This window comes from Eutrigla gurnardus (assembly GCF_963514095.1).
Source record: "Eutrigla gurnardus genome assembly, chromosome: 2".
NCBI classification, from domain to species: Eukaryota; Metazoa; Chordata; class Actinopteri; order Perciformes; family Triglidae; genus Eutrigla; species Eutrigla gurnardus.
In genome coordinates, this window is record NC_139916.1 from 17036287 (window position 1) to 17059203 (window position 22917).

Below are 22917 nucleotides of genomic sequence, written 5' to 3' on the forward strand. Positions count from 1 at the left end.
ATACTGTCATATAATTACCCCTTAACCCGAAACAGGCACGGCACTAAAACAGGGCAGCTTTCATCAGGAATTATGAGCCAAAGAACCATATGTTTTGTCATTTATAATAGGAGTAACAGCTTGGGAATATAACTTTTCCATGTACGAGCTAACAGTTGTATATATACTCACTCAAAATCATTTAAATGCAGCATACCTGCGGTGCTCAGTTATAATCACTATTTTAGCCGTTGTTTGCCCATTAATGTGCGTTTCCCACCGGCAGCTGGCAGAGACACTCTTTGTGGTTGCTCAGGGCCACAACCACTGGGGGGGCTTTCTGGGGGTTTTGTGTGTGTGTGTGTTTGTGTGTGTGTTCATAAGATCCAGTATAATTTTCTTGTCAGCCTAGAATAACATGTTTGGTATTGGTGGAAACTAGAATAAAGAAAATATAACTTCCAAGCTTTGTAAATCACTGAAAACACACCATGACTCAAAACACACAACGTCCTCTATCCCGGGGAAACAAAGCATCAACTTAACAACATCTTATTTTCACCCAAACTTTTTTGGAAGTGACTTACGTTTCCACAGCCTGCTGACAGCAAGTCGGCAGCCATTGTAGTCAAAATTGTCTGATTTGGTGCACTATTCTCCATGTATCTATAACATGAAGCTCTTTAGTCATAAATAATGTGAATCCATATTAAATTGTGTTATCAAGTAAAACTCCAAATAAACATGTGAGTAATAAACATGGAGACCGCCTGAGAATATCTTATGGTATTTTAGTATCTTTTCAGAAAATGAACATCACACAGCCGTAGTAAACAGCAGGAGTGTATCATAATTACAGTTAATATTATCAGCGGGTTGTCTGGAAAAATGGTTCACTGGCTACTTTTTTTTGGCAGTCTAACAGTGAAATATTTAATTCTTCAAATCAGTGGCCATCTCGCCAAGTATACTCTGAGTCCACCACACCTTTGTTTTTTAGGTGCAGGGTCAAAGATTTCATTTAGAAGATGTTGTGACTCACTGTGGGAATTTTCTTCATTGACTCTGGTCCCTGTACAAGCTGGACTACGTCATGACTTATGATTCATCCTCCTGATAGTAACTGTGCACTCAAAAGCAATTACAAGAAACCCGACCCTGAAAATAGTGACTTTCATGTTAAATGCAGAGGTACTGAAAAAATAATTCACCTTAATTGTTTTCCAGAACCATTAAGTCATTTTTTTATTGTCTTACCGAATTCCAATATGTCACAGCTTATCTGACTGAATACTCATTAAGTGAGTCAAGAAGTTACCTCTTTGGTTATTTCCACATTGTCTGAGTAATGCATGCCATCGGACATCTGGGGGATAATCGGCTTCAGGAACAAACAAATTAGGTTGAGCTAAATGCAAACGAGCCAGGTTAAATAACATATAATGTATGTATTTGGATGTACACTCATATATACTCTTATACATGGATATATGAATGACTGTGAGCTTGGAAAATCTATCTCTGTGAAAAAGTGTTAATAATGTTAATGTATTGAATTTCGACAATGCTGACTCATTAATATTGTCAACAGCTTTTAACTCTTTTTTTTATATTAGGTTCTCAGATTTCCATGAAATGATGACAATAAACAGATGTGCTTATCTTCAACAGTAGATGTGCATCTCAAAGGATGTGACATTTTTCAAAACATTTCTGGTTATCCAAAAATACTTTATCACCTGACATTTCAAATACAAAAACACTGTATTTTACTTTGTAATGAGATAAATCAGTAAAGCTGCATGACCAACAACAATGATGGAACCTAATTTGATGATTTCTCTTGAAAAAAAAATTCTCACTTTTTGTAAATACATTTCTAACAGATAAAACCACAACTTATCTCCAGCTTTGCTGCCGGAGAGAACCGTGTTGACTAATATGACAAACAAGAGGAACACAGCTCATGACCTCAGGCCTCGTCTGCTCAGCCATGTTGACACCTGGATGTTGTGGCTGATGAGAGTGTTTCCTGTGATTGATGTCTGGAGGCGTGGCGGGAGCGGAAGATCATTCACAGCAGCAAATCTTTGGAGGTGTTTTTTCGGAGACAGGCAGTTGTTTTTTTTTAACAACAACTTGGCCTCCTGTTCAATTTGTGTGCACAATCACTCATCTGAGACAGCCAGGCTCTGACACTGAACCGTTTGTTGGATTTGTGTCTGTCTGGGCACGAGGGTCGGAGTTTGTGGGCAATCATCAACAGTTTGAGAGATATAGCTCCTGCAGGATTGTTTTTTTTATTATTATGGTGGCTGTCCTTTTGTTTGTGAAATAACATCAGACATACTCAGGACAGCTGGATACTACAGACCAGACCTGAGTCAGGGTTGATGGGTAAGTCACCAATTAGTCATCAACTGCAGAGGATTTTTTGTAACAGTTGGAACAGGAGCACCTCCCAAATTGTGTCAAATTAAAATTCACCCTCATTTCAACTAATTCACAAGATCACAATGTGAATGTCTTTTATTTGATATTGGAATTGTTGCAGCAACAAAAACTCATAAATATGCCAAATAAGCTACAGACTGTTGACATGAAACCGTGGCTGAATTAAAGTCTTGCGTGTTCGTACAGGATCGCTTCCTCGCCTAATCCAACACGGAACAATGACAACGGAGAACTCTTCAGCTGTCATCGGCTTCCTGAACAGCTGATGCTCTCTGTCCTCTTACTTCCGTTCACCAAATTCTTCACGATTCAAGGCTCCCTGCAGGCCGGCCCACTCTCATTTCTATTGCTTGCTCGGTATTTACATAATGACTTAAACACTGGGGATTCACAGGTGCTCATTGGTAATTTAATCCAAACTTATTTAATGGTTATGTAATGATTTTAATTTGTCACAGTGTAGATTTGCTGGTTGCCTTTTGTTCTGGCTCCACTGTAATTGGCGGCTTCCTGTCGAGGTGAACGGGGACTCCGGGACCGTCCAGGGTCTCGTGTGCCGAGCAGATGAATATGTCAGCATCCTTCCACATACCTCACCTCCGCCATCAAATCAGCCTCCAATTATGAAACGGGAGCAGATGTTGACGCTCACAAATGGGCATTTACACACACAAGCACAACAGAAATAACTGCAGCAGCACATTACATTTTGTCCCTGATCCAGACCTGTAATAACTCTCTTTTAAAGGGACAGTTTGACATTTGCAAGTTGCGAACTTGCGAGTTAAATGTGTTAAATGAGAAGATCGTAAGCACTCTCTGGGCCATACAGTAGATATGAAAAGGCTGGGATTTGTTAGAAGGTAACAGAAACACCTCCCTACCAGCACTTGTGCAGCTTATTAAATAACACGTTGTATCTAGTTTTGTTGGCTGATCTGCCACCCGGCTCCACCAACGATCCAATCATATTGAGAATAGCAGTAACTGTCGTCACTGCATGATCGCGAGAGCTGCTCTTTAGGAACCCATTCTATTTTATACAGTCTATGTACAAGACATGCCAGTGGTTTCTAACTTTTCATAATTCTCTGCAAGAAAACCAATAAGACTATGTTGAACTCTTCACACTGCTTAGTGCATTTTAAAGGGCATTTTTGGGAAACAGTGCAAGGTATCAGTCCTGCTACATGCTATACCAAGGGCAGCTTGTCCTCACAAAGAGAACCATGTCATGCTTCACTATAGTGAAGGCAGTTCTACCTTTCTAACAGCACGTAGACCTGTTCTTTGTTTGGCGAAGGCCTCTGAGGCTTCAGAGGTTTTCCAGTCCACTGAGATCCAGCAGAGAAAGAGCAGGTTGCCTCCTCCAGCCCGCCAGCACTGGAGACCTGAGGTGAGAGCCGCTCGCCTGCTCCTTCTGCCCAGACTGCATGAGATGCCACATCCAGAGCCTTCAGCCAGCATCAACTCAGCAGGCAGGGAGGGAGGGAGGGAGGGAGGGAGTCCAGGCGGAGGCAGAGCGAGTACGTCTAGGTGTGTGTTCACAGATTAGTGAAACTGGAGCCACACACACACACACACACACACACACTGTATCTGCTGAGACCGTCTCTGGATATTATTCTAAACTTTTGACGTTGATTGTTTCAGTGGTTTTGAACAGTTTTGTGTGACTGGGAGATTGAGCAAGAGAGAGAGAGAGAGAGGGGGGGAGCTGAAAATGTGGTTCCAATCACTCACAAAGATGCTTTTGTTCTGTAGCTGGGGCCCTCTCTCTCTCTCTCTCTCTCTCTCTCTCTCTCTCTCTCTCTCTCTCTCTCTCTCTCTCTGCCACACATGGAGTTTGTCACTTTCTCATCAGACTCATGAATTATCTGAGACTTCTCGCAGAGCAGACGAACACTAACTATTGGAAGCTCGTCATGTAAAAACCATAACGACAGTGATCCAACCGTCGACTCTGATATCACAGCAACTCAATATTATGTTACCATTATTTTTTGCTCTTTGTCCGCAGTGTTTGTGAAATGTACGATCGTATGTTGACTCTCCCAGAAACAGCAGAGCTGACGACCACGTGGCTTCATTTAAGGAAGTCTTTTTTTATAACAGATGTGAGATTCAAAGCATTTGATCATTGCAGAAGACGGGGTGATTTATTTTTACAGATCAAAGACTTGACGTTGATGCAATTAGTGTTATTCATCAAGAAGTCAATTGATCAACTTCTTTTGCAAATTTTTGCAAAAATTGGTAATTATAGTATTTTTTCCAAGCAGAAATGCCAAAACAATCACTGTTTCTAGGTTTTTTAAATATGATTTGATTATTTTCTGTGTTTTCTATCCTTCTGATGTGTGTTTGTAATTAAATGTGTTTTTGAGTATTTGTTATACATTTTTCAAAACTAAACAATTAACTACTATATTCACTCTGGTGTCCAGAAGGCCTGAGCCCTCATTAAAAAAACTCTTTAATTTACTTAACTTTTGCTAATTTTATAAGAATTGTTTCTTAACATGATATTGAACAGATAACTTGTTTCCGAAGTCCCGTCTAGAATCTGACCGATTACGTGGGTCAGGTAGAGCCCAGAGAAGTCTGTCAACAGAACCAGCAAAGACAATAAGTATACATTTCTTCATGCGTAACGTTTAAAACAATAAATATTTAATTTGTTGCAATATTAAAGCTTCCTCGTGGTAATTTCCATGTATTTAAGGCTGTGTAAAATGGGCATCCCATTGTGCAGAAGGATTTATCTTTTCAGGACTTTTCGACATACAAACAGCAGATACACAGAGTGGTGTTGTTTGAGGGAGTCAGTGTATCCTGTTTGGGGGACGGCCCAGTGCTTCAGGCACAGACCAGGAGGGGAAGACGGGTGAGGGAGGAAGATGGAGAGAGATGTGAGCTTCTACATTTATTTTGTGACTCACAGGGTCTGCCTGGACCTCAGTGCTCTCAATGCTGCTGGGACTCACACACACACACACACACACACACACACACACACACACACACACACACACACACACACACGCATATACACACACAGACACACATGCCCACATGCATGCACACACACAAATGCACACACACACATACATGCATGCACACACACGTGCACACACATGCACACACATGCACACACACATACATGGATGCATGCATATTGATTTTAACATTGCAAACATGCAAAGACAATCAGATGCATACACATGTTTACAAATCCAGGTTTGCAAATGTACAACACACACATTCATGTGCACACAACTATCACTTACTCTGTCCAGACAAGCATTAAGAAATATATTCAGCATTATGCCAAACACTACCGCGCCACGCCAAGAATAACCTCTTTGTGTGTTGCTCTGCACCCTGGCTCACCTTGTACAACTATATAGAACTACGTTTCTGCTTAGTATTCCTGATGTGTGCATGCCAGCGTGTGTGTGTGTGTGTGTGTGTGTGTGTGTGTGCAAAAAGCTTAAGATGCGGTCCCTCCCAAAACCAAATGTCACAGGGATTTAAGCGTCAAGAGTGAGTTTCCTCCCAGCTGACTCACAGAGAAGTTCACTAAAAGCATAAGATTAAACAAAGTTTCAACTTTCCAAAATACATCCAGCCAGTTTCCATTTTTTCTCCCTGTGGCAACACATCCACCACGCAGCGCACACTTTGAAAGATAAGCTGTAGGGCATGCACCAAAACGGTGAGGAAGGTACACACAGGTGAGGAAGAGAAGGGAAATGGAGCAGGTGAGTGAAAACAAAGTATAGATAGGTCACAAGAAACTAGTTTCTACCACATTCAGCAACTATTCAACTATCTCAACAGACTTCAGCCACCTGCATTCATGGAAGCCGCTCCATCACATGAGATGTGGTTCTCTCCTGGCTGTTCTGGACTCTCTGGCCCACCCTGTTGGTTGGACCATGTCAGTGGACCACAGTGATGTTTGTTGCTGGGTTTGTGTTTATGAGATGCTGCTTGTGTTGTCCGGTTTGTTTACTCCTCCTGGTGGCCACTCTCTGTATCACAACACACGCTGACCTCTCTGAAGGCCTCGCACGACCGACACAGGCTCACCTCGTGACAGAGGGGAATGCGGAGCTGCACTTTGTTGTCTAATGAGGTCAACGTGTCAAGTAGGATTGATGGATTATCCTGCAATGGTACAGGAATCATTTCATACACAGGCTATACATGTAAGGCTGCACTTTTCTCCTCTAAGAATACAATGAACTCAAAGAGGTGCATTTTCTCTCTGAGGGCCTTAGCGGTTAAAATGGTCCATCCATAATGAATCCTCCACCAGCAAACACATTTGGACGGCGGTTGTTAAAAGGGAGATGACACATTTTTGGATTAACCTCAATCATACAGATTTCTAGAAATTACATTTTTCTCACGTTATAAATTACCGGTTCATTAATTTTCAGGAACAAAACGTTAATTTAGTCACCACCCACAAAGCCCTCAACAATCTGGCAACCCCCTACCCCTCTGAGCTCCTCCACCAGCATGCTCCCTTCTGACGCCTCAGGCCTGCTGACGCCATCCTGCACGCCTCTAGGATCAAGCGCTGAGCCGTCGCCCCCCTCGTCTCTGTGGAGCACAACGTCCCCACATCGTCATCATTCAAAATGCAGTCAAAGCCTACCTCTTCAAACCTTCCCCAGCATTCTTATCTATCCTTTCATTTAATTCTTAATTTGTGTGTACTAGAGTTTATTATTATTTAGTTATTATTGATCGTTCATATATATATCAGTGGATCCCAAACCTTTTATCTTTGTGATCTCTTTAAATGAAGCGTTGTCTGTTGTCATCACAGGTTGCATTATGGGTAGTTGTGATCTGTTGGCCAGAGCAATTTTTCCACTGCAGACAGACACGTTTCAAAGCCTGCATCAGGTCTAGAAAGGTAATGTTAAACATCTATAAGAGACAAGTAAAGATTACACAGAAGTCAGAGAAATAAACATAGTTTCAGAAATACTACTCATCTATGTAAATATATCTGTATCTAGAACCACAGTTCTATAGCTCTGGAGAAGAAACAACACGGACGCAGCGTAGGACAGTGTAATAAGTATTTTATTGCATTTTATAATGCCATTGTCAATAATTAGTACAGATTACATGCAACTAGACCTACTGTACAGTTTTTTTATTGTCTGCATGGACAGACACAAGAAGATTCAGGTTACAAATACACAGATATATGTGTGTGTTTTTTATACAGCATGAAGGAAAAGGGCAGTGACTGGCATTACATGGCTACCCGGGTGGAGGGTCCGAGGGCTGGGCTCCACTGTCTGTCTAAAGCCACCGCCCAGTCCCTGTCCCCGCCTCGTCCTCGGGTCACACTTTCAAATAACAAGAAAACAGAACAAAAACCAAAGGATAAAGAGAGGTAAACAGGTAAACTGAAACTAAGGAAACAATACAGAGAGTCACTGCTGAAAATGTACACACATTCCTTAGGTTTAACCAGAGGAGCGCTGAAGTGGTAGTTCCATCGGATTCTGGCTGTATACTTGATAACACCGTCAGGCAATGCTCCACTTTTAGAGTCCCGTCCCCCTCGCATGACACCTCAGAACTGTCCAATCACAAGTCAGGATTTGGGCTCCCTTTTGTCCATTGAGTGAGTTGCCCACAAACAGGATGCGGGCTGGTCCTACTACACCAATACGTGGATGTACGAGAGATAACAGCTATCGGCAAAGGTGATCAGTGAAGTCGATGGAGACTTTTGGAAGTAGCTTGGTTTTTGTTTGGTTAAGGTTGTGGCATTGGTTTGGTTACAGTTTGGTTACACTTCAGGAGTTTGGACTAAGCAAATGGTTGCCTTCAATGCCTTTGGTAGTCAGAGGATGAGCTGCATCTCTGAGAGCCATTCTACATTTTGGTATTGAGACTACGCGAGAGGAATATCAAAAATGCATCAGTGTCAGGCTTCTATCTGCATCTGTGGGACTGGGAGACGAGGTTCGTGGTCACCACCGGTCAGGTGTGTGACTCAGTGACGCCCCCCGTGGTGTCTGCAGATGATTGACAGCTCTGCGGGTCGGAGTTCAGCACAGGAATGACAGGGGTCAGGAGTCGGAGGGAGGGGTCACAGGGAGCTGGGACACATATTGGCACCTGAGAGGACCAACAATATCGTAGAGCTCCACGTTTTTTTTTTAAAGCAAGAGAGGGGCTACATATTCTGACTTTTTTTTTTTCTCTTTTCTTTTCGTTTTGGTCCTGTCTTTGAGAAAAAGTCCTTCTGAGGTATCAATACATAATGAAGTAACTTTTTAGTTTGTTTTCCATTTGTTTTTTTTTTCTTTCCTTAAAAATGCATAAATGCAGTACAGAGACAAAAAAGTATCAAAATAGACCTAGCTAAGATAAATATACAAACAGGTGTTACCTAAACCACTGATCTAACTTTTATTCTTTTAATTTTTTTTAGAGATAATACACTTAAAAAATCAGCGTCCCAGACGTTTTATGAAGAACTGAAAAAATGGAAAAGAACGAAACAGAACAAATAAACCAAGATACCTGCAGCACTTAATATGATAAATACATATACTTCAGCATTAGCAGTACAGTATAGGAATCAGAGCTGAAAGCTTTACAATAGCTAAACAGGTGCAGAAAGAAAATAGAAGAGGAGGAGAAAAAAAAATCAAAAGGACAAAAATGGGAAAGAATGCCCTGGAGAGATAAGTCAAGCATTAATATACAAGAATACATCATGTTATGCCAAGCTGGAGAAAGAACAGAAGTGTTACATGGCGACCTGTGAACAATCTTTATAAAACAGCTTTGTTTACAGGTGTACCTTAAAGCACAAGTCAGAGATCATCTATGTCCTGTGTGCAGCAGTTCCTCTTTGTTTGGATATTACTAGTAGTAGTGTTTCGGTAAGTGTGTGTTAGTCCTCTCAGCGTCTATGTGAGCGTGTTTCGGCGAAGCAGGTGCTGATGCGTGGCGGGTCTTTGGAAATCTGGATGGTCAGAGCCTCTGTTGCACTAAGTCATAAGTCTTTTGATCCCCCAGCTCCCTGCAACACCACTCAGAGATCCCAAATACGCACGCGTTCAGTCACACAGCTCGGTGGTAACCGGGTGCAGGTGTATGATCGGTTTTTCACACGGCTGATAGAAAACTTCTCATACATAGTGAGCACTTCACAACACACTTCGAGACATAGAGAGTGCTTTCGATGTGGCTTAAGGAGAGGTAGTCATTTTTAATTCCATGGAAAGTGAAACGTCTCTATGTTTTTGGGCTCAAGCAGATGTGTCAGTGAGTCCGGATCGCCAAATAGCTTCTTTTTTTTTTTTCACGTCAGTCATACAGCGAGTGTAACAACGATTTTGGCATTCCTTATCATCATCGAGGAAGAATGGAGGAAAAATAATAATATTTAAGAGAGTTCAGTCTCCCATTGGCTATGCGTTGAACCGTTTTGAAAAGGAGGTAGTGTTATTTTTGGTTTTTATCTCGTTTCAAAATGTCTGTCTGCCACTTTGTACTTTGTTAGAAATCAGTCTCTGATGTGACAGGAAACAGTCCTGTTTGAACACAAAGTCATCAGAAAGGTTCTTTCATTTAAATAAGAAAACAAATGTCTGAAGTGGACAAAAAGTATGAAAATATGAACCCAACTTTCGATTACATGATGTCCCCTGGTAGTTTTCCTCTCACATTGGTATATTATCTGTATTATTGTTTTTAAGTTGTTCCCTCTTTATTGTGATTTGTTTGGAATAACTCCGCCCCGTCCAAAGATGTGACTTTTGTAACCGCACACTTCCTCTCTCTGCTAATACGACGTACAGATCAAGAGCGCATGTTCCCTAGACCGAAAAACTCCAAACGTTTGTCACGACAGCACCAGAAGATGTATCCTGTAAAGCAGAAAAAAGTGTTTGAATGCCTCACGAGTGCCTGGTTTTTGGAGGCAGTCGGGCCGGTCCTAGGATTGTGTTTGAAACACAGTGTAGCCTGAGCGACAGGGACAGACAGGGTTTCACCTCTAAGTGCCTTTTTTTCCCTTTCTTTTCGTGTTTTGGAGGAACTGTGCGAGGTTAGTTAATACTAGTTTTTGGCCTCATACCTAATGTGAGTCATTCATAACCGCTTATCATGTAAAAGCTCTGATGTCTCCAAATTCTAGTTTGCTTTACACACTTTGGTTTCTTTTTTTCGGAATGGTTCAGCACTGTAAGTCATGTATAGTTTCAACACAATAGTTATATGAGTACAATAATAAGAATTCAAACTCCTGGTTTGTTGTCTTTTGGCCAATTCTTCAAGAAGAAAAAAAATAATAAACTACAGGGTTTTTGGTTTTCTACATATTTCTTTGGTTACCTGTAACAAAAATAAAATGGGAATAAGCAGATAATAGATTAAAATAAATGTTAAATTTGGTATGGCACTGTAGAGAAAAGTAATGCTTTTTTGCTCACAAAAAAAAAAAAAAAATCTCACATGCTATTCTTTTAACACAAACTCACACAGTGAATTGCAGATAGCGTCTACACAGTAACTATTACAACCATAGAGCTTTGAAGTGAAGCTGAGCAGAGTCGCCACATTTGGTGTCCCACAGAAAGAATCCCCCTTATTTGTTTATCAATTTGGACACAGTTCCAGGCAGAACCTTTGTGGGATGAGGTATTCTCTGACTGCAGTAATAATATATATATTTTTAAAGCATTACTGACATTTCTCAACTAAATACACAACCAAAAAGTGAATGAGAGAGAACTGAAAAAAAGAAAAAAAAAGATTCAGCTGTTAAATAATCTGTCTGGATAATGGCAACTTTAAGTGCTATTTCCAAATTTCTTGCCTGCTACACTTGGGACAGAAAAGGGGGAGGGCAGGAGTGGGGGTCGGGTATCACAAGTTGGGCCAATACTGCGCTCTCTTTCTTTTTTTTGTTTTTTTTTGCCAATACTCATTTGGAATGGTGTGAACAGCCAGAGTAAATCAAACAATTTACAATACATAAAAAAAAACAAAAAAAAAAACAGCATCCTTAGAAAAGGTACGTTGAAAACAGAACACCACCGTGGAAATATTGATCCTCAAAAATAAACAATGATAATAACATCAAATAAAAAAAGGAAATGACAAAAGCTACCACACGTTTTTTTTCTTGTTATATTCCATAATCATGAACAGTTTTCTTTTTTTTTAGTCACAATATTTCTGTAGACGCTTCCTCCCTCGTTCCTCTCTGCTTCCCCTCTTTTCTTCTCGTTTCCTCATAGTGTTCCAAGCTCTTTGTTCCGTCCGCAGACGGAGCAGAGGAGAAGGACAGCACCAAATAGTCCTATTCCTGCAGTCTTTTAGGGATGGGGATGGGAAGGGATGGCGGTGGGGTGGGAGAATGTCTTTTAGTTTTTTTTTTCTCACTTAGAAGCAAAGAGTTTAAGTGTCTTGCTCGGGGCAGAAGCTTTGGACAGGGACCAGCCCACGGCCTCACCGTGGGCTCTCATTGGGACGTGGAGACGGGAACCTGCTCTGCAGAAGTGTCAGAGCGCTGCTGAGCTTTCAAAGCGCTCTTCCTTCCTTCCCGTCTTGAAGCCCGACAGTTTCATTTCAATCAAATCAAAGAAAATGAAAAAGCGAGTGGTTGACTCGAAGAGGGGGAAGAAGGAGAGGTATACATCTGCACCGCCCTGGTGACGGCTCCAAATCTATATACACATGATCCTGTGTGTGTGTGTGTGTCTATCTCTTTTGCACACACACGTACACACACACTTGTGTGTCTTCTCAACTGATAAAACGGCTAGCCAGGCAGCCCAAGACAGCGAGGAGGGCATATGCAGAGTGGTCGGGCAAGGAGGAGAGTGTGTTTTCAAACCTCTAAGGGTCTCTACACAGAGGCTGATTTGACCAGGGAGAATGATGAGACATGGTTTGGCAAGTGGACGAGAGTGTGTGTGTGTGTGTGTGTTTGTGTGTGAGTGTATGCATTGAGTGGTGTTACACCTCTGAGCCAAGTGTTGGAAAAGAAACACATGGAGGTAAAGCAGTGCTCCACAGTCTTGTTTGCGTCTGAAAGTAACGGAGGTCATCTAACCCTGTTTGGAGTTTCTCAACGTTGTCCGTGGTTGTTTGCATTTTCTTAAAAACAACAAAAAAAAAAAAAACATTCTCTTTTTTTTCTCTCTTTTCTCTTAAGTGTACTGTAGCTATCTTTTTCCTCTTCACGCTGACGAGAGGGCTCGGGATTGATGTCGCTGTGTCTCATCCCTCTGGTCCATCGGGGGATCTGTCCTACTCCAGGTCGTCGCTGGGAAGATCCTCCTCCAGGTCGCGCTCGTCGCTCGGCAACGGCAGGCTGTGTGTGACGCCGGCCAGGAGGGACCGACTGTCCTCCTCCAACTCAGTGGGCTCCTCCTTCACGTGCACGTGGTGGCTGAAGAAGAGGTCACACACACATGTTAAACAATACATCAAAATGAGTGTTATCCAGGTGGTTTTAGTTATATTTCTGGAAATCCATGTGTGCCGTCACTTGTGGACAGTTAAAGTTTAGTACAGTCGAAGCGAATCAAAGTACATGAGAGATCGTCTGTTATGGTTGTAGTTGGTGAGCGGAGAAAATGATTGTCAGTGTCTATGTCGGTCCAACATGTTGAGATTGTCCAGATACGTACATTCTCTCACATTAAATTAAATGATTTCTCTGTCTTCTGTGAAGATAATAACATTTATATCAGTATCACCATTATACCGCCATGATATAGAGATATATTATATAGATAGACGACACTGACTGGCTGATAAAAAGGCCACTACTATTGGAATATACGGACCCTCCACCTGTTGGGTTTCATGCATGCATGTGTGCATATGTGCGGTTGTACCTGTACTGGTGAGGGCTGAGCGTGGGGCTGCAGCTGCCGTTGCTGTTGACCTGCTCCACGGTGGAGCTGACATCATCATGGCCCACATGCAGCATGTTGAGGCTGGCCGCAGACGGGCTCACCAGGGAAGGGCTGTTCAGCAGGGACAGACTGCTCTCTGCCAGAGCCGCCTACACACAAAACACACAGTTGTCCGGTCACTTCAAAAGTAAAATATGACACAATTTCCTAAAAAAAAAGAGTATAGAATGCAGGAAAAATATAGATGCTGGGTTACAGTCGAGGTTTTTGTAAAATGTGACTCATCAAATAAGCTAAACGATGATGTCAGAAGGGGTTTGAGACGTAATAACTGTTTAAAAATGTAAACCAAATGTTCAAAATGTGTGCTTTGAGGAGAGCTCCTCCATACGGAGCACATTTGAATCCACTAACTTGCAAGTGAACTTGACAAACCACTAGAGGGCACTTATATACAGTGCTTTCCCCCCGTAAAGGCTTGGGCTTGTGATTAAGTCCCTGTCGTGAGTGTGTATGTGTTCGCACAACGGTCTCAACAGGGATGTTCGGCGGGACTGATCCGCAACCGCAGCTTAAACACACATGAGAACATGGCGACGCGTCAACGTCTGCCGACGAGAAAACGTGCGAGCCAACAGCTTCTGTCAGCGCCCCAACTGCTCACATCCAGCTGTAGATGAGACGGGTCGGACCCGAGCTGTGGGACGCACCCCGCTGGCCCTCTCACACAGGAGAACAAAAAAAAAAAAAAAATGAGGGGAATTCTCACTGGCTCAGAGATGGATTTTCTGGGACAGGCGATAATTTTATGCAGTAACCTTAATTGACAACTACTTGACACTATAAATCATCTCGGTGGCAAAAATTGCATGTGTGTGTGCGGTGTGTCTGCGTAGGAGTGAAGAGATGGTTTCGAGTGTGTGTTTATGTGTGTGCGCGTGTGTATACGTGTGTGCGTGTGTGTGTGTGTGTGTGCAGACGTGGGGGTGGAGCATGTGTGAAAAAGTGAGGAGGTGGGAGGTGAAAGTGTGTTGGTGTTGGAGGAGGAGGGAGGTGTGAACGTCGTTAGGGAATCTGCTAATTATAAGAGGGAATTGATATTAGTGCCCTTGATTGCGATTGGCTGTTATGTGTGAGTGAGAGAGAGAGAGAGAGAGAGAGAGAGAGAGAGAGAGAGAGAGAGAGAGAGAGAGAGAGAGAGAGAGAGAGGGCATTCCTTACCTGGTAGCTGGCATTTAGGGATCCAAAGCCCAGGCCTGAAATCATGTTTTTCACCAGAGTGGGACTTCTGTACACACACACACACACAAAGAGAGAGAGAGAGAGAGAGAGAGAGAGAGAGAGAGATAGATAGAGAGGGGGGTAAGAATCACAGATTGAGCGCACATGTGTAAAGTGCTCCGACAGATCTCACAAATATGTTTGTTACAAGTAGAAACATACACAGACTGTAAACAGATGCTAAAACACACACATATGAAAGTGTCTAATATCTGGCGTGCAGGTGTGTGTGTGTGTGTGTGAGCACATGTGTAATTATCCCTGGTTTCTCTGGCGGTTGGAGAGAACATCTGTTTACATATGCTAACAATTTTTTTTTTTTCCTCTCTTGCATCTCACACAGCTGCTTACTAATGGTGTCGACAAACAGAGAAAAACACACACAGAGTACATGATAAGCCGGCAGACCGGATTTTATTTTTTTACTGCAGAGTTGGCCCCCTGGTAATAATAGAGGGTCCATTTACGCAATCATAGTGCCAGCAGCCATAAGCTCACACTCTCATCAACCGCCAACCAAGAAAACAAAAGTGTGTGAGAGTGTGAGTGTGTGTGTGTGTGAGTGTGTGTGTGCACGCATGCACTTACCCGGTCATCTTTGGTGGTCTCCTCTTTTGGTATTCAACTTCATCCACAGTCCACACGGCCCCCTTCACGTTCTCAACGCGAACAAAACACTTGTGCAGGCTCAGGTTGTGGCGCACAGCATTCTGGGAAGAGGCAGAGACAGAAAAGAGGAAGAGCTGTAAGGTGACTGAAGAAGTCCATAGCATCTGTACTTTTAATTTATTATATCATTTAATTTAGTTTTCATATTTCAAGAGTCTGGCTCGTGGTGGAGGGAAAAAAAGGATGCAAGGAATGCATGACATAATTGTGAAAGGCATTCTGTTGTTTAGGTTTAATGTGACACGTATATTCTCTGATGTCTCCTGTTCATAGAAATCCCCTATCTGCACATGTGAAATTGCCATGATATTCCATGACTTCTACAATATTCCAGCAGTAAATGAATCCTCCAGCTCAAATGTTTTTCCTCTTCCCTTACTTGGAATTTTCACTGCAGATAAGAGTCACTCTGGGTGTGTTCAGTACAAACAATGCTTTCCAGTTTGGTATTAAGTTGTATTTTAAGTAGTGGGACCTAAGGGGCTTCTTTTTTTTTCTCCTAAAGAATATTAGACCCTTTTTATACACACACACACACACACACACACACACACACACACACACACACTGTAGCTCCGTGTACAGTGCTAATACAGTCTAGCAGTTCTCTAGTAGCGTTATTTTATCTCAGAATGTTTCTAATCAGTCACCATCAGCACACACACACACACACACATCCACAGGCACTCAGACAGGCAGGCAGGCACACCGCTATCTTCGTCTCACCCCCCCAGGGACAGGCCTCCCTTTTCATCTGCTATTTGTAGTTTGTTCATGCCCAATTTCATTACCAATTTTAATTCGTCTATAATTAAATCCTGCATATTCTCTCTGACACGTTGTTCTAAGCCGAGAGGGAGGGACAGGCCAGGCATGCATCACTCCTCACCGTAATTACACACGCAGATACACACACACACACACACACACACACACACACACACACATACACACACACACGTAATTACACAAGCCATAATCAGCGGAGGAACCCTTTCTCCCCCGCATCCCCTCAACCCCCGAGCCGTGATGCTAAGTTTTGTAAATGAGTCTGACCCCAATCTGCGCCTGCCACCCTGACAGTGCAAACACGCACAGACACACACACACGCACATGCACACACACATGCACACGCACACAAACGCGCTAGACACCAGTGCTATTGCAGCGCTATTTGCATTTGTCTCCGTGATGAAAGCCTAATTCTCCCAGTTAAAACATTAGCAGTCATTTACAGTGGGTCACAGCACATGTGCCACTCATCTCTGTTCCCACCGGCAACCGGAGGCAGAATTTTGAAAAAAAAAAGGAAAAAAAAGAAACAAAAGAAGCCAAAAGACTAAATTTATTTCAGGTGTTGGAAGCGTGAATGTCTTTATATTCAAATGTTCAAGCATCGTGATCAGTCCAGCCAATTTTCTGCGGCTGCTTGATGCATGCTGGGATATGCTGCTCCCATGATCGTGAATACCCTCTGAATATGTCATTTGTGATGAATCTACAACCAGATTCATGTTAAATTATGGTGGATAAATTCAAAAAGTACTCATATAAAGTATCTAAAGTACAAGTACTCACAATGCAGAAACAATTATCCTGTAAGCAGTACTATTATACATTTAATTATCGGTTAATTATTACTCTACAATTAATGTAGTAGTTGGTCAATGTGGGTCTAATTCTAAATATTCCATATACTGTTGGGCAGTTTAATCTGTAACAATGTATTACATACACAGATCAAATCTGTGAAGTAACGACTAACTAAAGCTGTAGTTAAGTAAAAAGTACAATTTAGATTAGAAGTATAAAGTGGAGTCTTGATTGCATTTTCTATTCTTATTCCATTTTATTGTTTTAATATTCTTAATACACGGGGCCAGTTACGTCCCAAAAAACAAATGTTAAGTTCAACAACACATAAAAGCTCTTCTTTAACCGCCTCCAAACCACCTGGTAATAACACTCAACACTCCTCCTCTTCTCCTCTCTCAATCATCCCATTCTCTCTCTCTCTCTCTCTCTCTCTCCTGTCTCATCCTCATTCTCTGTCCCTTTCGTTTCTATGATCAATGACTTCCACTCCCTGACACCGCTGCTCTCCTCATGAAATATAACGGCTTATTAAAGGACATACATCTCTACGGCCCTATTTGACTCGCTGAGCTGCTATATAAATACATAAGGCCATGCCAAGCTATATTTAAAGGTCTTGGAGGCCAACGGTACAGGAAGCAGACACCAGACATTAATAGTTAAAATTCATAAAAGTCAGATGAGAAGGTAAAGATATTCCTGACTGCCCCATCTCTTAACCCTCTCCGTGCCCCCTCCCTCCATCCCTCCATCATCACCCCACCCCCTCCCACCTCGGTTAAGGCCTATTAGACAGGCTTTCTCCTCACCCCTCCTCCCACTGCCTCTCTCACCCCTTTGCTCATTCTCTCACTTTCCCTCTCTGGAGGAACTGACACTCAAATTAGTGTGAGGTTTCTGCAGAAATGGGTCAGCACCTACAATGGTGGGATCAGGCCAGGTGTGTGTGATTGGGAGAGAGAGAGAGAGAGCGAGATGAGGAGGAGGAGGAGGGTGAGAGGGAGAATTCAATGTGTGTGATCATGCAGCATGTGTGTCGCTTTTTATGTGCATCTCTGTAATGAGGCTGTATAACGGCTGGATGTGGCTCTGCCGGGCTAAGTGGGGCCGACTCTCCAATGTGCCACGTTGGGCGAGAGAATTGTTTAGGGCTGAGCGAGAGAGAGAGAGAGAGAGGGGAAGAAGGAGAGAATGAGAGCAGTAGGGAAGTGTCTCATAAAGGACAGAAAGAGCCAATAACTGTCAAATCAGTCATATCTTTAGGAGCTGAGCAAAGTCAGCTTTAAGACTTGTGTGCAACTGTGTGTGTGTGTGTGTGTGTGTGTACTACTGTACTTCCATCATTCTGAGTGTAAGAACCAAATCAAGGCCTTCTAAGTGAATATATTTCCTGCAAATTAGGTAATTTTGTCCACTCCAAATGTTTCAAATAACGCTGCAAAAACCTGCTTGCAAATGTTGTTCCTGTCATTGTGGTCTCAGCCAGCATCTGCTTTGGGTTGGGGGCTTCATCAGCGGGCACAGACCACAATCATTTTTTTGCAGTCAGTTAGATCAGATTTTATCCAGTCGGAATTGTTTACAACATTTCAGTTTGAGTCCAAATAATTTTGGTTTGATTGAATCAAAAGAGCCGCAGTCGAAACTTTCATTATTTAAATGTTGCGCCTTGAATCAAAACATGTCTGTTCTCCAACGTCCTTCAGCTGAGTTCCCATTTCGATTAGATTTAGCTGGCTGTCATTCATTTGCATTAGTGAGGTGTAACCAATGTCCTGAGAGGGAGGAAGTGTAAGGCAGAGTGTGTACATCATAAGCTTTTACCTTCCATGTGGCTGTGTTTCTCCTGAAATAGGCAAACTTTCGTGTAAACCAGTTGTAGATCTCATTGAGAGTCAACTGTCTGTCTGGGGACTCCAGAATGGCCTGAGGACGGCGAGAGGAGACACAAAAAGGTTTAGAGGAGGATGGGGAGAGGGGAGATGGTGCGACGGGATCATTGCACACACTTACATGACGTATAAGAGAGGCGTAGGTAAAGGGAGGCCTGACATCAGCGTTCTTGTAGAACTCACAGTTCTGAGCCAGCTCTGAAAAAAGAGTCACGACAATTTAATTTAGCTCACATGTGTATGTCACACATTTAACAAATATATTCCAAATTAAATGTTAATACATGGCAATAAACAATGAAAATAAAATCTCAGTTTACATCAATTATTATATGTAGAAAAAGGGTGGAAAAATAAAAAAGAATGGGTCTAGAAAAGTAATTAGATGCTTTATGTTATTCTCTATTAAAGCATAAATCATATTTTAATGGAAAAAATGTGGTGAGCACAGCTTTGTAAATATACTACATTTCGTATTCTTCTTCTTTAGAAGTCAACTATGAATAATGTGACATTACATACTAACAACATGTTGCTTTGATAATTGGAATTAAAACTAAGCTACATATTGAAAGAGCTCTTTGAGTCATGAATTTAATGATTTCTGAGGGAATAGTTAATAGAAATTGTGGGAAAAAAGCACATGAAAACAGCAACAAGTGCTGTGAAAGAAACACTGTACTAATAAAAGGTAGGGGCAGAGTGAGTGTATGTCACAGTCTACCTGAGGCGATGGGGGTGCAGTACTTGTCGGAGTTACGCCTACGAATGGGCCCAACGCCGTGCGAGTGGGAGTGGGAGTGTGTGTGCAGGCTGGAGGAGCTGATGACTGAGGGTCCCTGGCGCAGTGGCGTGATGGGGGTGGCAGCTGAGGTGGGGGGGTGAGGAAGACCCTCTGGGTAGAGATCGCTGTCCCGCTTTAACAGAGCGCCACTGGAAGCCAGGTTCAGCTGGAGACACACACACACACACACAGATTCATAAGGTTGAACAGTTCAGCTTCAGCCAAGGAGGCTTCATACTATTTCTACCTATTAAATCAACGGAAATCACTTCAATTCTGCACTTTATTTCTTTTTACAAACAAACGTCTCTTTTTGTTTTGTAAAATATCCTCTCCTCATTTAACTTACCGTACCTTGTTTTAGTGTCTAGTTTTGTTCACAGTGTGAAACCATTTATGCTGAACAGGTGAGAAACTTTATTTTGTAAAAAGAATAAAAAATAAATGTGGTAAACTGAGGGTGGAGAATTGTTTTAGTACAGGCACATAAAATGTTAGGGTTACGGCTAATTAATGCTTCTCTGATGTAGGTGATATGAATGTAATAAACAATACTTAGGTATGAAACATACAGTAACACATCTATTCTAGTAAATATACATGATTTAAGACGTTATATCAAGGAAGTCAGATTACATAAAAAATAAAGGCCCAAACACTCCCTATGGATGTGTTTCCCTACCATTTATCAAATGCTTGTACAGAAGCATAAACACACACACACACACACACACACACACACACACACACTAGACATGCATATATACTGCATTTATACACACAGAGCTGGCTGCAATTAACCCTGCGTTTACAAATACAAAACCACACGACAGCATGTTTGTAAGAAGGGAACACACACATGCACTCTGCGGTGGCGAAGTCTTCACGGACCAACGCGACCCAATTAGGCAGAGCCTGGCACGCACACAAACACACACACACACACGCACACAAACACACACACAGCTCACAGAGAACCAGTGCTCCCAGTCTCTCTGGGACAGCCGTTGCAGGGCAGCTAGTTTAGGACTAATTAAAACCACTGTGTGTATGTTGTCTATATGTACGTGAAAATGTGTGAATCGCCTTCTCCCTACTCTGCCTCCCCTCAACCATTTAAGTACACTGGAGGGGGCGGGGTTGTTTAACAGGTACTTCATTAACGCTGCAACCCTGCCACATCACCACGGCAACAGTCGAACCCTGTTAATTGAGGCCAAGCTTTGTTTCCATTCCTGACGCTCCTCCCCCGCCCACCTCCTCCAATCCCTGACCCCGAGGCTCGTCTCCGGTGGTGACAGAACACGCCTCTTCCTGATTTCCCATTAGATGTTAATAGCAGCTGATCCCCCAGCGATCAACACATCATCCAGACACACGCACACACGCACACACGCACACACACACACACACACACACACACACACACACACACACACACACACACACACACACACACACACACACAGCCACTCAGCTGCACCCATTTATATCCCCTCAAATTAAGACACTCTACCTCTAATTGACAATTAATTTCAACATCTTCATATTTTAATAAGACTCCTCGTCAATCTGAATAATGAAATATTCATTAGATACCTAATAACAACCAGTGTAGGCTCACACACACAGACACACACACACACACACACACATCACGTCAAATTGCTATCCATTTTGTGGACACGCACTAAAAATACCGCGAGAGACTACTTTGGTAGTTCTCTCTCTATGACGAGCTGAGAAAATGCAATTTTCAAATGCTGAATCGAATAAAAAACTGAAGTTAAACTCGGACACACGTTGACTATGTGAGCTGCTTTCTCTGTGGGGTAAGAGCATTATGAAAGTGCAGTTCTCTGGGAAATTAAATGTATGAGATCATGAGAGGTTTAAGGCGGGGAAAGAGAGACAGAAGGAATAAAGTAAAACGGTGAAGGAGTGTGGAAGAGAATGAGAGGGACAGAAAGTAGACCCCATGACTTCTAAACACATAAACCTTCACTGGTCAACAGGGGGCGTAGCTACCAAGCAAGACAGTACGAGAGGAGCAGGAAATCCCGAGTAGGTTTAGGTTTAGAGACACAGTTCAAACAACAGGAGTTTGTGGGTGAATAAGAGGTAAGAGCAAATGTTTGGGGTCAGCGTGTAAAGGGAAAAAGGTCACGTAATCTGCATGCCAGTGTTTACTCACAGGTTGGTTAAAAGGCTTTGGCTCTGAAGGGCGCATGTGCAGGTGGGTCATCATCGCCTGGAGCCGCTCGCTCTCTTTCGCCAGCTGTGGATCAAACAAGGGTGGTTATCGCCAAGAAAAAAAATGGCATCTCATTTCTTAACGCTTAGATTGATATAATGCGGTGTTGACACAGAAATTACAATTGCAATTACACCTCGGGCAGCGAGATGAATATATGAAAGTCAGCCGCCTCGGCACCCGGAGCTCTCTCACACTCTTCCACTAGCCTGCAGACACACTCGTCCCCGTTTGACATTGTTAACTGCCGTTTAGTGGGTGCTGCTACAGCCTGTGGAAATGCCGCATCCTACATGCGCCCGTGCATGTGCACAAGAGCACACACGCGTGTAGCCTCCAGAAACAACGGATCCACACTCTGATAGAGAGCGCTATTAACATACTCACACACGGCAAAGATGTGCAAATAGGAGACATTTAAACATTGTGTGTGTGTGTGTTGTGGAGTGGTGGGCTGCTTGCGGACTGCTGAGGGATGAAGTGACATGTCAGAGACAGAGAGACGGCCGTCCTGATGTGATGTGACACCAGCTGCCTCTCTGTCACTTTGCGTTCCCTGGTGGCGGCTTCAGAGGTTCAGCTAAACGCTGTTTACCACCGACCACGAAAACACAATGCTACTACGCCCTAATGCTGCATGCGCTCAAACGCGGCGATGTGAGCAGCGTGTCCCGGAGTGTTTGGGGGAAACTATGTGGAGACGAGACGCGAAGAGCCGGCCTTTGTGACTTTCCTTCTCTGGCGTTCTGTTTGAGAACAGCGTTTCACTTCTTGTCCAGTGTTGGTATTTTGCTGGAGCATTCAGATGTTTCAAGAGCATTGCGTGCATGGACCACTTTGAGAACAAGAGAGGTCATGCAGCCCGGTCTTCCGCTTTCTAGCTCATGCCTCTCTCTCTCTCTCTCTCTCTCTCGCTGGTGACCAGAGCAGCTTTATAATTGGAGCAGCGATGGCAGCTTCCCTGCCGACTGCTCCTTTTAAATTACAAGCTCCACTGCTCTCCATAAACTCTGCCCTGCCTCAGACAAGTTACTGCCATTGAGTGGCTGAAACAGTCTTTGTGACTTAGCCGTGAGCGGAAG

The 22917-nt window shown here is 42.9% G+C and overlaps 1 protein-coding gene across 5 annotated transcripts in view; it reads right to left on the bottom strand.

The window, feature by feature from the left end:
- Positions 1 to 7521: 7521 nt before the first annotated feature.
- The window catches only part of foxp4 (forkhead box P4), a 390233-nt gene continuing 374837 nt past the window's right edge, over positions 7522 to 22917 (bottom strand). For all 5 annotated transcript variants that reach the window (XM_084032376.1, XM_084032379.1, XM_084032377.1 and 2 more), the window contains 8 exons: positions 21776 to 21859; positions 19522 to 19747; positions 18919 to 18995; positions 18730 to 18831; positions 15228 to 15349; positions 14580 to 14646; positions 13338 to 13507; positions 7522 to 12886 (listed from right to left, as the gene is read on the bottom strand). In XM_084032376.1, coding sequence (XP_083888502.1) covers positions 12745 to 12886; positions 13338 to 13507; positions 14580 to 14646; positions 15228 to 15349; positions 18730 to 18831; positions 18919 to 18995; positions 19522 to 19747; positions 21776 to 21859 — 990 coding nt within the window. In that variant the 3' untranslated portion in view covers positions 7522 to 12744. The remainder of the gene's footprint in view (positions 12887 to 13337; positions 13508 to 14579; positions 14647 to 15227; positions 15350 to 18729; positions 18832 to 18918; positions 18996 to 19521; positions 19748 to 21775; positions 21860 to 22917) is intronic.